At 46.0% G+C, this 14,831-nt stretch overlaps 1 protein-coding gene across 5 annotated transcripts in view; it reads left to right on the forward strand.

Moving 5' to 3' along the window:
• The window catches only part of FRMD4A (FERM domain containing 4A), a 275,296-nt gene that overhangs the window by 239,506 nt on the left and 20,959 nt on the right, over nt 1-14,831 (forward strand). For all 5 annotated transcript variants that reach the window (XM_059847481.1, XM_059847480.1, XM_059847479.1 and 2 more), the window contains exons 14-15: nt 5,468-5,609; nt 13,890-14,023. In XM_059847481.1, coding sequence (XP_059703464.1) covers nt 5,468-5,609; nt 13,890-14,023 — 276 coding nt within the window. The remainder of the gene's footprint in view (nt 1-5,467; nt 5,610-13,889; nt 14,024-14,831) is intronic.

A 14,831-nucleotide genomic window follows, 5' to 3' on the forward strand; every position in this document is an offset into this window, starting at 1 on the left:
ATGGTTTCCACATCTTCCACGTCTGTCTTAAAGTTCGGGCAGCTTCCAATAACTGAGTTCAAAGTAGCTTCACAACCTACAATTGTCTCTGGATTCTTCTTGCTGTGCCTTGATTTTTACTATTGTATTTTCCTAGAAAGGAGGGGGAGAGATATTATTTTAGCAGGGGGGCAGGAGGCTTGACAGCCTGGCTGTACAAGGAGCTATCACAAACTGGTGCTGCACAAAGGGCCATGCAATACACAAAAGAAACCACCTTGAAACCAGAGGAGTATGTGTTCTTCCTCTTAATTCTTTTCATCGGTAATTTTAGGCATACCCAGAACAGCAGGAGATTGCTTTGATCACTTTGAGATTACTTTGATACAGAGAAAATACTTCTCAGGCAGACTTCCCTCTCCATATGAGCACGCTGGTGTAAAGCTTCACATAGAAGACAGAGCCTGTGCTGAGTGGGTACCTGCATTGGTCCTCATCTCTGGTGAAATGGCAGAATGTGCAGGTGATGATCCTCCAAATGCCTGAAACAATCTTAACATCTCACTATTGTTGAAAGCACTGCGTGCATTTTCAGGCTGGGGGTGTGTCCTTCCTTGCTCAGGCCCTGGCCCTATCAGGTCCCTTAAACTGGCAGAAAAATAATTCTTTTTTCCTGCTTTTCTTTAGTGCATTATTTTTTCTGCCAGTTAAATGAGTCGAGTTTGCTTTCTGGAATTATGTGGAGGGCCATGAGTGTGCTGTTAGTCCCCCTTGTAAGGCCTTCTGACATTGCTTTCCCCATCATAAGCTCTGTGACTTTATTTTAGAGGGGGTAGGGCTTTTGGATGCCTTGGGCATGGTTGCAGTCACTTTGGCCATGTCTCATCTAATGCAGAAATCCAGGTTTAACCATAGTTGTTGTAAGCTGTATTGAATTTAGGGATGTAGCCCTGCCTAAGTGTCAGCTGTAATATGGACAAAATTGCATACTCTCTGATACCAAGGGAAGCTTTCCTGTCCCCCTTCTCTGCTCAGGACCATCAGGGCAGTGCATAGTCCTCTCTGTCAACTCAGGGATAAATTTCAAGCACATAGAAGTTTATTCTTCTTTATTTTTAGCCAGATGGATTTGCTGAGCTAGCTGCAAGGTATTTAGGTCACAAGCAACCAACAAACAAAAGGAGATTCCCTCCTCCTCCCATTTCTTTGGTAAGAAACTGGGTCTCTGAAACACCCAGGACTTCCCTTCAGTGACTCCTTTTGTTGTTGGCAGATTGTGTTTCAATTTTATCTCCCCTCTCTCACACTCCTACGGGCAGCACCACCCACCAGCCCTCGTTTGTCAACCTGTCACGTCTGTGACCATGTCAGCATGCTTTGTCACAATAATCCCAGTGGTCATGCTGAGGCTTTGAAGTTAAGGCATACAAGTATTTCTGTCCCTTTCTCTTAAGGGAACCGATATTTTCTTCTGTTGTCCTCATCTTTGACATGACACTGTCAATATTGATAGATCCATCAATTTTAATTGATCTGTTCAGTTCATCCTGCTGGTCCCTTCAAGGACACAGTGCTCATATGAGCTTCACTTTGGGAAACTAGTAAATCATACCCCAGAGTGGGGTGATGTGAAATGTCTTTGGTTCAGCTCTCAGGGGCCTAGACAAACATTTATTGAGTTTCAGGTCGCATGGGTTTGCAGCCCCTTAAATCTCAGGCCCGACTTCAATTGAATCCTCAACTTCAAAGCAAAACTTAGATATTCCTTCCTTTCATGTCCAAACTTGGCATTTCATACCATTTTGACAAAAGAAAGAAAAATAAAAACAAACTTAGAGGAAAAAGCCTGCTGGAGCTCCCTATACAGCTGAGCCTTTGCTCCAGTGATGTAGATTAGACGGTGGGAGATGTGACATAGTGATAAAGAAAGCTTGAACTCTGCTCCTCACATAACTGGGCACCAGTTGGATCTGGACCAACAGCTTCACTGGAAAGAAAACCCTTCACTTGATTTTAAAAAGAAATAAAATCCTCTTTGCCTGGATTGTGACCCTTCTGCAAGTGAGGTCCCAGCCGTTGCTGCAGCCTCGCTCCATGCTGAACTCCTGCCAGCTTCCTGGGAACCCAGTGTCTGCTCCCTGCTGATCTGTCTCTCTCTCTCCCTGCAATCCAAGCGTAGCGAGGAGACTGAAAAGATCCCCAGCTTCCCAAGTGAGCTTGTCAGCATGCAGAACTCCTGTCAGCTTCCCTTTTTTTCGGGAGACAGATGCAGCAGGACTTGAAGGCATGTCTTTGCTCTGTTGACTGCACTGAGTCAATCAAACACTTGGCCTAGAAACCTTGAGAAGTCCCATTTTGTGGGAATTTTCAACACCACATTCTTCCAAGTACAAGGCTTTTTGGCTGAATGAACTGGTAGAAAATAGGCCAAGGGTTTCAAAAAATCACCTCCAGTAAAGCCCCATCACTGCAGCAAGAGGGATAGATTCATCCCTAGTGTCCATCTTCTTCCTCATTTCACTTATGCATTTTTCTTTACCCTCTGACCCCTGTCAGAACAGCACTGGGGATCAGTTTGGCCCCATGCTTTGAAATGACTCATGAATGAGCCAGTCTTCCTCCATGTAAATGAGACTTGGCAGGTCTGTGCTAAGTGCTTTCAAATTTCTGAGCCTGGAGGGACTGTGGGGCTAGGGGGAGCACTAATGGGGTGTAACCCAGCTTTGCAGTGCTGTGCTGCAGCACACAGCCTGCACGGGCTAGAGCTGGCTGCTGCTCAGTGGCCTGTGTGAAATGAGCTGTTGCTCTGATTCCTGCTGCTGCTGAGAGCCTGTCCAATGCATGAGACCACCCAATGCTGACTGGCATTGCTGTAGGCAGCAGGGATTGAGCAGCAAGGAAAATTAACCCCATTCCTTTCAGGAGATGTTTCGTCTGCACTGTTCAGTGCAGGGCACCATTAGCACAACTGCAGCTGGATCTAAAACCTTCTCCTATGGTTTCAGCAGGTTTGAATTGTACCCTCTGCAGAGGAAGCTTACTCTGCCCTGCTAATCCTGTCTGCTGGTTTGTTTTTCCTCTCTCCTGGCTCCAGGGATGCCAGGCTTTGGTCTTATATCACTTTTTCATTTGCCCTGTATAGGGTACACTTCCAGCCACTGCTCCTTGGCCAGGACCACAGCAGCACCCAGCAGTCACATTGCCTTCAGTCAGCACTTTGGTTGGTGCCCAGTCAGACAGGTAGGGCCAGAGCATGCCCTAATTTGCATTCTGAAAATGAGTGGAAATAAACTACAGGGCTGCTTGCTGTAACTGTCCAAATAAAACTGGAAAACCACTGCTTCATGGAGCAGGAGGGATGGATCTGTTCATGCAGACTTGGGGTTTGTGCCTTTCTGAGGCATCCACTGCCAGGACTCAGTGTGTTGGGTCAGGCAGACACTGGGTTTGATGAACATAGCTGATCCTGGAGTTACACAAAGTACACATAACCCTACTGATACATAGGGTTATACAGCATATATACACACCTGCAGGGGATTTATCAGCAGGACAAGGCAATTGGAAGGCTTGTTACCTCCAAAAGTCTGGCATTGCAGCAAGACAGCAGTTCATGCTTAGGCTCCTTATCAAGACTTCAGTAGAAGGAAATCTCATTAGATAAAAGCAATGATTTTCCTCTTCACCTGGAACTAACCTTCCAGGACTATTTGAAGAAGATGTTTCACAGGCCTTCTTTCTGACCAGAAACATCTGATCCAAGAAGCTAAAGAGTGCTGTCCTTCTCCTGGGGCTGATTTTAGGGATGAACTGCTGGAAATGAGAAGTGTCTAACTGGTTACAACATTAGTTGAAGAGGGCCAGTACTGGTTGACTGATCTGCTCTGATATCTTGTCAGGTAGTTCAGACTCTGCACTCACAAGGACTGCACTGTTCACTCTTGCAAGCAAGTGAGAACACGTGCCCTGTTATTGAGGTTCTTGAGGAAATAAGCTTGTGAGGCATATGGGTACCTTGGAATGGCAGTGATGGAGCCTATAAATACCCAAGAATATTAAATTATGACAATACTTCTGAGGGTGCTTTCAGTGTAAGGCTTGCCCAGTGCTGTCTTTGTTTGCAGTCTTAAATTAAAAGTACAGTATGCTACAGGGAGACATTTGCCTTCCCTTATTTCATTGATTTGCAAACAGAGGTGGGGATCACTAAGAACTTAACCTTAAGTGTCTTACCCAAAGCCCCACAGCACATCAGTAACAGAACTAAGAAGCTCAGTGGTGAACACTCAGCCAAGTTCAGGCTTAGTTCTTGTTGCAATGGTTTCTTCTTCCTGAGGATGTGAAGTAACACTGAAGATCCCATCATGACAAGCATTCCTTGTTGTCCTGTTTCGTGTTATTTCCAGTGGGAACAGATCACACCCTGCTGTGTGGACATCAGTTAGCTTTGATTTGTTAGCGCAGTAATGATGTGCCCATCTCCTGAGCTCTATGGCCAGGGCTGAGTCTCTTCTGGCCTTGAGAAGGTGCAGAGGTGCATGCTGAAATGATCTTGAACTGGGGCTTCACCCCCTTTTGGATAAAACTCTTCTTTCAGTTGGAGAGTCTTGGCAAAATGTGCTAACAGCTTTTTATGTTCTGGGAATTTAAAATTGCAGGTCATGGGCCCTGCAAGGACAGATTAACTGAAGCTCAGAAGCACAGGGCTTGTAAGATTTGAGCAGTGGGCTGAGATGACTGTTGGAGGTTCATTCCAGCTGAACTATTCTATTCTATTCTATTCTATTCTATTCTATTCTATTCTCTAGGTTTACATACTGTGCATTATTTACTTTCTTGTAATTACAAATTTCAGCAGTCTTGTTGACATTTGGTGGGGAACAATGGCCATGCCCTAATGTGGCCAGTTACTGAGCTGGGCTGGCTGTTGTTTCCTCTAGAGTAATGTTCATGCTTTGAATTGGTCCCTCACAGTAGGGGCATTGCATGCAGCTTGTTAGTCTGGACAATAACCGAAATGTGTTTTCTTGTCAGTATTTTCTTCCAGCTTCTCGTGGCAGCCCATTTAAGGCATGTCCTCACTGTGTCTTGTTCCAAAGCTTATTGATGATTTGTGAAGGCCCCTTCTAGCTTCCTTTAGATGCTAGAGATGGTCTTTGAGCTTTTCAGCAGGTTATTATGATGGTATTTCTGAAGGTTTCTTATTGTATGTGGGAAAACAGTGACTCCATACATCCTTTGTTTAAGAGAGAAAAATGTGCATGGCAAAGCAGAGAAAAACCCAAACAACAGGAAGCAATGCCAGAATTGTACCCACTTAAGAATGTAAAAAGTACAGCAGTGAATACTGTGCCAGATTGCTTCTATTCTTGTAAAATAATCCAAGTTTGCTGTGGAGGCCTGTTTCCTGCCACAGCAAAAAGTCTTTTTCTTTCTGTGAGCTTTCAAAAGGCGTTAAATCATTACTAACTGCTGTGTCCACCTCCAGTCCAAGATTCATGCTGCAAGAAGCCTGAGTGAGATTGCAATTGACCTGACTGAAACTGGAACCCTCAAGACCTCAAAGCTGGCCAACATGGGGAGTAAAGGCAAAATTATCAGTGGAAGCAGCGGGAGTCTTCTGTCATCAGGTAGGTCCTTTGTCCTGTAACTGGAGGGAGTATGGTGGGAAGGGCCATGGCCATGGTATAATGGGGAGCAGCCAGAAGCTGCACTGCAGAAATGAAAGTCACTTCCCTTTAGCTTTTCTGTCTGTCCAGGTGGCAGTCTATCTCTCAGCACATTGCTCCACAAACAGCACAGGCAGCAGCCTCCCCCTCTCTCTTTACCACCACTCGTTTCCTCCTTGACTCCAGGATGTCATCTACAACCTCTCAATTTCCAGCTGAAACCTGGTCTCTCTTCACAATTTCTACCCTTACCATCCCTGAAGCAGATGGGTTTGTGAAGGAGTGTCCAACCAGCAGTGGGGAAGCAGTCACCCAGTGCAGCTCACAAGGGAAACTGAGGCTGAGAACTGGTGATGTTCCTCAGCATTGTTGAAACAGGGTGTCTTCTCACTGAGTGCACATCTGCTTTGCCTCTCTATTGCTGGGGTTTGGCTGCAGTCCCAGGCTCAACAGAACTGTTCCCTAGCACTCTGCCAAACTAGTGCCAGGGTCCTGAAGGTTTCTTCTTGTGGCTTAGAGCACTTTCCTGTGTGAGGAAGATGACATGTGTGATATAAACCCAAGGGAAGGTGATGCAGAGGAGAGCTAGAGCAGCACAAGAGAAGGACTGGAGAAAGCAGGTCAGGAGGTTGTGACTCTTTGATACTTTTCTGTCAGTCTGAACCAGGCAAGCTGTGTGTAAAACAGTGAGAAATGTCACTGCAGGCTTAAAGCAGTGATATTTAGCAAAGAGCTTGAAGCTGCTTAGGTGAGCTCCTCAGGAGGGCAAGGTTTCTGGTATCATCATAATTAACAGTTTCAGACGATTAAATACCTTCCGTTAAGCATCACATCCATTTCTCAAAACCAAATATGTTGAGATGTGTAACAGCAGAGAATAACCTTCTCAGGCTTGGACAAAGGAAGAGCCTATCTAAGAATGCAAATGCTTTAAAACTGGACCCACACTGATGTAGTAGATTAGCTTTGCATCACTGTATCTGTCATGTCTCTTAAAACCCTTCTTGGAAAATGTTCAGCAAGGGGTTAAAATGTGCAGTGCTTCCAGAGCTGCTTGCTGTGCAGTTCCTTGCCTTGCCTGCAAACAGAGTTGCCTTTCTGCTCTTGAGCTCTTCCTGACAAAGTGTACAATCCACTGTCTGTGCCTCCCATCGCTTGGGGAGTTGCAGTAGCTCAGCAGCTCCCAGATTGGTGTCAGGTTGTTGGAAGTCTTTGTTTGTTTGGCATTTTTTCCAGCTCTCCTGCTGGAAAGTAAATAACGTTAAGTACCCCAAGAAAGCTCTTAAGGTCCTTCCAAGATCTCAGCCTCCTGGGCACCATTCCTAAGTTTGTGAGAGCTACTTGGTAGTAATCCTGTTTCCATGTTAATACATGGACTTTTTGTGTTCCTGGAAAAAAACCACTGTGGTCTGCTTCTGCTCTTACACCTGGAAAGAGCAGTAGCCATGTGACAGCCAGCAAAAAATCAGGCCCAGAAAAGCTGGTGTAGGCCCAGCATCTCTCAAGGTTTAGTGTATGGAAATTCCAAACTGGGAGCTGCCCATGCTTTTATTTCTGAACTTTTTGTACTCCCTGCACGTTTCTGGCTGAGCACAGGATTGTAGACTCATCAGAATTGCACTACTGACTAGACCCACCCAGAGTTTATTGACCAGATGAGTCATTTCTTCAGTCCTGGGGAGGTGGATCTGTCTACCTGGGTAGCTTCATGGAACTGTGTGAACCTCTGTTTCTGTCAAAGTACTGCTTGTGGGCCAGTGAGCACAGCTGCCTCTGTGTTCCTTTCTTCAGAGCTGCCTGGTACATCCTGCCAGCTCTGAGGACAGGGCTCTCCCTGAAATGTTGAGGAGAGCTGCAGAGTTTGCTGCTGCTGTGTGCCTTCCAGCAGCTACAAGAAAGTATTGAGAGAAGGTGTCTGGCACAGGTCAGGTACCAGGGAATTGGAAACCCTGGATTGCTTCCACACTCAGACCCCTCTCCTCTAAGATCCCCCTCCCTCGAGCCTGGCTGGTGGAGGTGGCCCATCCCTGTCCCACTGGATGGGAGGGGGCATTCAATGTCTGTCCCACTGGGCACAGTCACTGGCTCTGTCCCAGGCTTTGTGTTTCCTCCCATTGTGGCAAAGATTATCGGCACACAACCACAACAATGATGGGTTATCACAGTACAGCCTGCACACTGGAGAGAATAAGTGCAAATGATTAAGTAGCCACAGCAGACTTCCAGGCTATAAATACCTCAAGTGACTCGAAATCACAAGGTCAGGACTGAATCTCTGTTTGCCCCCACTTCCCTACTATTCTCAGTCCTTTTTTTCCTGAAAATTACTGTAGTCATTTCCTCCCTTCATCTCACTCCTCCTCACTGGGGGGGCTGTCAGAGCTATGAGGAGCATGCCAAAAGTGGCATGTCTCCCCTGGGCTTGCAGCAAGTCTGCAAGGAAAAGTTTGTTGTTGCTTCCAGCTGTCACACTGTCTGGAGAAGATCCTGCTGTGCAGTACAAGGCAGTCACTGCTCCACATCACTTACAGTCTCAAGAGACAGCAGAGGGGAGATGGAGTCTTACACTGGGAAGTGGCTTCCTCTTGATCACAGCACTTCCAGACCAAAGCCTCAGCTCCTCCATTTTTCCCACGCTCTTGATCTCAGGCTGTCCAGTGCGGATTTGTAATTTTGATGCCCAAGTCCATTTCTGACAAGCTGACTCTAACTTTTGTCCTCATTTTGGATCTGAAGGGGCCTCCCTAGGACAGTGGGCTGCTGTGATTTAGCTCAGGGATCTTCGGCTCAGGATCTGTGAGCCGTCCCTGGACATCTGGGGAGAGATTTGCCTGGGAGTGAAATCTCTGCTTTCACACAGGCAGGAACCAAATCAAAGCCAGCAGAACAAAACCAGGTTGGTTCTAAGATGGATTTTTCCTTTGGAGTCTGTGCCATAAGAGCTCTGCAGGTCTCCAAGCTAGTGAGGAGCCCTGCATTCTCTGGGTTATGTTTGCATGAGAGTCAACTGCTCACCTGGAAAATTTAAAAAGGTTTATTAAACCTTAACAAAAATACAGCAAAGGACTACATAAGGAAAAAGCTGCAGTGCTAGGAACTGCCCCTCGTGCATTCCACGCAGCCAGTTCGTCTTCAAGATGGATGCTCAGTCTTTTATACCCCTGGGGGTTGCATCAGCCAGCCCTGGCCTCTCCCAAAGTCTATCAGTCAGCTCTTCTTTGCCATTTATCAGTGGAGACTGCTTTCTTGTAACTTGATTGGAGGTTAGGTGTTGCCATGCCACACCCCCTAAGCACCCTCTGAGCTTTTCCATTCCCAACTGTCCCTGGTAAGGGACACATGCACACTTTCTTTTTTACCTGTCCTAGACAACCCCAGCTGTCTGATGGCAAAAAGGACATCTAAACTACAATAACATAACTATACATCACTAAAGCTTTTATTAATATTCACACAATAGTTATATTTTAATTGTGAGAGCCAATCATCTCATTATCCATCTATAACAGTTGGACTGAACTCCAGAGTACCTTCCATCTCTATGGGCAGAGGAGACAGCCCAGAGGAGCATCTCTGCTTTAGCTCCACAGGCGCATTCAAGGAGCCTCCAGCCCGAGCCCCACTCCTGCAGCAGTGGAGGTTTCCTGTGCAGGGGCCTGTTTACGTTTGCAAACACCACAGCAGAGTCCAGCCAGGCAGTTCCCAGCGCCGCCGCTGCATCCGGCAGGGCTGTGTCCCAGCTGGAGCGGACACAGCACCCGCGTGGCCACGAGGAGCCAGTGAGTGAGTGAGTGCAGGGCTGGTGAAGGCGAGGGCCCACAGGAGATCTGAGCTCATCCTGTGTGCAGCAGCTCCAGCTGAGCTCCCACCGTGTCGCCACATTTCTCTTCACAGAGAAAAGCAAGGCACAATTTTCCCCAAGAATATTTCTGGGTTTCATATTCTCTGATCGTCAGACGAAGAAAAACAATTCTTATCATTTGCTGTGCCTCTGTTTGTGCAAAAGTAGAGTGCAATATGGAGATTGTTTACCCAAAGTGATGGTGTTTTGTTTCCTTGGCCTATCAGGGCCACGTGTGTGTGTGTGTGTCAGGACTGTCGGCTGACAGTCACGAGATGAGGGCAGTTGAGTGCAGAGTTGAGTGCTTGGCAGATTCAGTTTGGATGTAATATAGTATAGAATAATATAGTATAATAAAGTAATTAATTAGCCCTCTGATAAGCTGGAGTCCTCCTCATCATTTCTCCCTGCTACAGGGGTTGTTCTGTTTCAATACCACGCCGCAGAGGAAATCCATGTGTTGGGCAGAGACCAGAGATAGGGGCTGTCTGGGGCTGCTGCTCGTTGTGCACTGACATCCTGGTGCAGTGAGTCAGCCCAGGCTCTGGCACGGAGCGAGCGTGGGGGAAACTTCCCTCCCTGCTCTGGGGACCTTCCACAGGGACCTCAGCCAAATGCCAGTGAGCTGGAGCCAGCAGCCGGATGTAGTGTGAAGGGTTTGCCATATTTAGATGTGTTTTTCCTGGAGCAGGAGACTTAGAGAATGAGAGGAGATGCCTGGGTGTTTTTGCCTTGCTGCTGCTGCTCAGCCACCTTGTTGCATCTCCTCTCCTCTCCCTTCACAGTTGGTGTCACCAAGACTTGCCTCTCTCTGCTCTTCAGCATCCCGTCTGTCCTTCCTGCTTATTATTCATCCTTCTCATTCATCCCTTCTCCAAATTGACTCCACTCTGCTACAATAGATGGAGGAAATACAACCAATGAGTCACTGGTAGGACTCTTCTCTCCAAAGTGGTGTCTGCTCTCTCCCCTTTGGCTGCTTTAAAGCAAAGCTTGTTTTGGACCCCAGCAGACTTGTACCTGCATAACACGGGACCAGGTCCTTCAGGGGTGTGACCCATGTGCTGCATGTCCCCTTCAACATCCCCAAGACTGTCCTGACCTCACCAGTATGGAAGTGAGCAGAACCCGGCCTATTAGCATTGGTGAAGTTCAGCCATGAATTCTGCTGGAGAAAGAGTTGAACAGGGAGGACCATGTTCAACATGGTTGAACAATACAGATTTCTCAGCTCATGGGTGTCAGTGGATGAAGAAATCACCCAGAGTCCATTGTGGGTATCAGAAGATGAGTGCTGCTTCCACAAATTAGTAGGGCATTAAGTGGACATTTAGGTCACCAAGGTCTTTGTCCCATCCTGTATGCTGAGAAACAAAGGGTACATACACATAAAGCCAGCCCCAAGTTCAGCAGGTTCCTGGTGCCCAGCAGAGAGAAAGCCCTATGCCTGCTGCCTGGTGTATTTTCACAACCCTTTTTGTTTTAGAGACATCAGATGGTTCTGCAGAAGTATGTGTTAAAATGCAATTTGGTAAATCCTTGCACTGCAAATGGGAAGGAGACTGAAAAAATAGTTTTCACAGAAAGGTTCAAATGCCATATAGGAAAATCATATATTTCAGCAACATTTCTCCCATTTACTGCATTATGAATTAACCCTAATAGTGGTAGATAAAACACCTGAGAAAGCCTCCCAGTCAACCATTTCTGTGCAGCAGGAGCCTCTTGTGTTAGGACTGATCTCTCAGGACTGATTTTTTTCTGTTGGTGATCCCATTTGGAAGGCACTAGGCAGCCATGACTCAGTGACCATATCTAATAAGGCTGATTTAAGGTAGTAGCTGCTTGATTGGTTTGATTTGTGCTGGTCTTTGTTTATTTCTTGGTTGTTTTTACGGTATTTTGGTTTGTCATGACATTTTTGGGTCATTTGCCACTGGGTTTAGAAGTGGATCTCAGATCACAGCCTTATTCAAGGTAGGATTGATACATATTTATAAATAAAATGCCTCTAATGGAAGCCATAGGCACACAGCAATACAAAGCATTGTTCTCAGCTCATTTACAGTCATCTCACACAGTGGTGGTTCTCTTGACTGATCAAGTTTCCAGTTCCTTTTCACCCATGAGAACAAGCAGAGAATCCAGCCAATAAAAATCTAATAATACACTGCAAAATAATTCAGCTTTTAAATAAAAATTCAAAACCAAACATTAGTGCCAAGAAGTGAATGACTTTGGTTTCAGCAGTAATCCCATTGCTTCACTCAGAATGCGACAGCGTGGTTCCAGGTCCCCTCCAGTTCCTTTGTTTTGTGGGAGCAGTGAAAAAGATGGCAAAATGGGCACTCAGTGGACAAAATGTGCACCAATTGTGTCAGGGTTGAGACCAGCATGGTTCTCACACAGGGAAAGCACAGCTGGAGCAGATGCTGTGAACTGTCTGGGCTTGATTTGGGTCCCTACCAGCTCAGCCAGAAGCCTTTTGTTTCCTTCTTGTGGGCGTACCCCAAATCAGCACGGGGGTCTGGCCAGATGCTTGTAAATGTTTCTGTGTAGCTGCTGTGGCAACCCACACAGCAAAGAGGAATAGCTTTTAAAAATAAATCTGAGGCTGCTGTGGAGGTATGGAGCAGACAGAGGAAGGAAAGGGGAAGAGCAGTTGAAAGGAAAACATAGGTCATTAAAGCTGTCAGAAAAGAAAAAAAGAAAAAGGTTCAAAACATCTGCTGGAATCATGAACAACTTTTTACTGGGACTCGGCAGTTTGTTGACAAGTCCATGAAGAAAATCAGTTCAGTTTGCTAGTAACTGCTCACCAGGGTTACTATTAAGAATTACTGAGTGCTAGAGAGGAGTTTCCCTGCCAGCGCAAATACAGGGCTCCTCTAGAAGGTCCCACCAAGTTCTTCCAGCACAGACGTGTCTGCAGAGTTGAGTTTTGTTGCTTTATAAGGGCAAACACAAATAAAACAAGGATGACTACAGGAATTACACAAATATCTCACTGTGGGGTTCTCCTCCTTTGTCTGATAATGCTCAGCCTGGCTGACCTTTAGGGAGATCTCTTCCACCACCCCCACTTCAGGACAGCCCAGTAAAAGGTGTACAGAAGCAGAATGGTGTTTCATTGAATAAATGCCAGCTATCTTCCTTCATGAAAACTGCAGAAAATACTTCTGGAAAAGGTCTGTGAGATTCCCTGCTCCCCCTGAGCCAATGAAGAACTGTCTTGTGGCAATTTTTGCCTCAGTCCCCTTTCAATTTAGCTTTAATGGTCTGCTGGAATAGTAGCAATGAAAGATGAAGCTGAAAGCACAAATTTCACTGTTTTGCTGCCAAAATAAAGAATTGTTCCCAGATTCCTTCCAAAGCTCTGTGAAATTACAGCTTTTTCAACCTCCTTGGGCTGAGTGTTTTCACTGAGTGCTTGGAGGCCCCTCTAACCCCCATCTGATGACAGGTGCACAGAAAATTCCATGTAGCATCCTGTTGTATCTGACTCCTGCAGATAATAAAGGTCTGCTTGCTCTGTGCCATTGCTCAGGAGGGGCAGGGAACAGGTCACTGCTGAAAAAAAAATGTTTCTATTGAATCACCAGCAGCAAAAGGAGGGATAAGGAGAATATCCATCCTTTATTGTGTGAGGGGGAAACATAGTGACAAAGGATGAGGTTACTTCATCAAGAAGTTCCCCTGAAGAGCTGAAATTACAAATGTTGTCATGACATCTGAGCACCAGAGTCTGACTTAATGCACAGACCTACTTCAGAGGGACTTGCTGGTAATTGCCACTTGAAAAGCCAAGCCATTTGGACATGCTGTTAAATATCTCGACCCACATCTTCACAAGAAACAATTACTACCCCAGAAGGAGCTATAGTTGGGGTTTTTTGGTGTATTTTACAGGAATCTTCCTAGGTAATTTTGTTCCATTACAGTTTTTCATATAACAGGCCCTGTAAGTGGATTGAATTACATGTTTGCTACTAGGATAATTGCAGTTCTTAAGAAGTAGGCTATATTGTCAAATGGTTTCTCCTAGACTTAATTTCCAAAAAATGCATCTCCAGGGTTTTGTAAACTGTACTTTGCCATTGGGAGGTTTCATGGGAATTGTACGTGGGTTTCCTCTAAGATCTTTAGATTAATAATTTTACTGCTTTTATTTTTCCAGTTAATGGTTACAAATGTCTTTATGTGCTCCACTGTTGAATCTCTGACTGTTAGCTTAAACATTAAGGATTTGCTGTAAACAAACGTGCCTGGGTAACACCTGCTTCATGTCACAGTCCCATTTCTTTTTGGAAGAGCTGCGTCCAGGCTGTGGTAAAATTACAGGCACTCCAGATGTGTGTTCTGCTGTCAGCTGGCCTAGTGAAACCATGGTTTGTTGACAGGTTCCCAAGAGTCAGACAGTTCTCAGTCTGCCAAGAAAGACATGCTGGCTGCACTGAAGTCCAGGCAAGAAGCTTTGGAAGAGACTCTGCGCCAGCGCTTGGAGGAGCTGAAGAAGCTGTGCCTGCGGGAGGCGGTAGGCACTGGGCACTTTATCACCTGGAACACTTGGTGTCTTTGCTTTGCTATAGCTCCTTGTTTGGAGCTGGTAGTGGGGCAGGAGATGAGATTCCTTCCAGTCACCTCTTACAAAACCCATTGTACAATGGCCTCAGGGAGATCCAGCTGTTTCAACCCCAGATTGCAAAGTCCAGGGCTTTGTTCCCCATGTTTGCTGGGTGCCCCATTGGCTTGGGGCGAGGAGGGTGCTCAGAATCCATGTCTGCTCTTTTAAATTGTAAATAAATTGTATTCAGCCAGGCTTCTTATTAACTTTGATAAGAATATCCTGCTATTTAAATGCCACAGGAAGGCTGTTCTGTGTGCTGGTCATCACTTCTCAGAGACTTTTTACTCCATTAGCAAAAACAGCCCCGAGGCTGGCACACTTTCTTCTTGGAGCAGACCCAACTTTACATGCTTTTTTTCCTTCTCCAAGCATGCTCTGCCATACAGCACACAAGTCTTATCTGCTCCATGTAGATTGCCTTCATCCAGTCAGCTCTGGCACTGCTGGAAAGGAATGCCAGTGTGGAGGCAAACCTTGCAAAAAGGAACACTGTGGTCATCCCAGGTCATGCAGGACAGCTCAGGAACTCATAACCTTCCCACTCACCTGCCAGCTCATTTTGGAGTACATAGGAGGCCATTTAGTGATCAGTTTAATGTTAGGGGAAATCACAGCTCTGCTGCAGCTGTGTGTGGAGATTTAGCAGCAGTGTACTCAGGTCATTCAGCAATCCTCCCATGTTTACCAGGCCTGTGTATCTGATTTTAATAACAAA

Source organism: Haemorhous mexicanus, chromosome 5 (assembly GCF_027477595.1).
Source record: "Haemorhous mexicanus isolate bHaeMex1 chromosome 5, bHaeMex1.pri, whole genome shotgun sequence".
NCBI lineage: Eukaryota > Metazoa > Chordata > Aves > Passeriformes > Fringillidae > Haemorhous > Haemorhous mexicanus.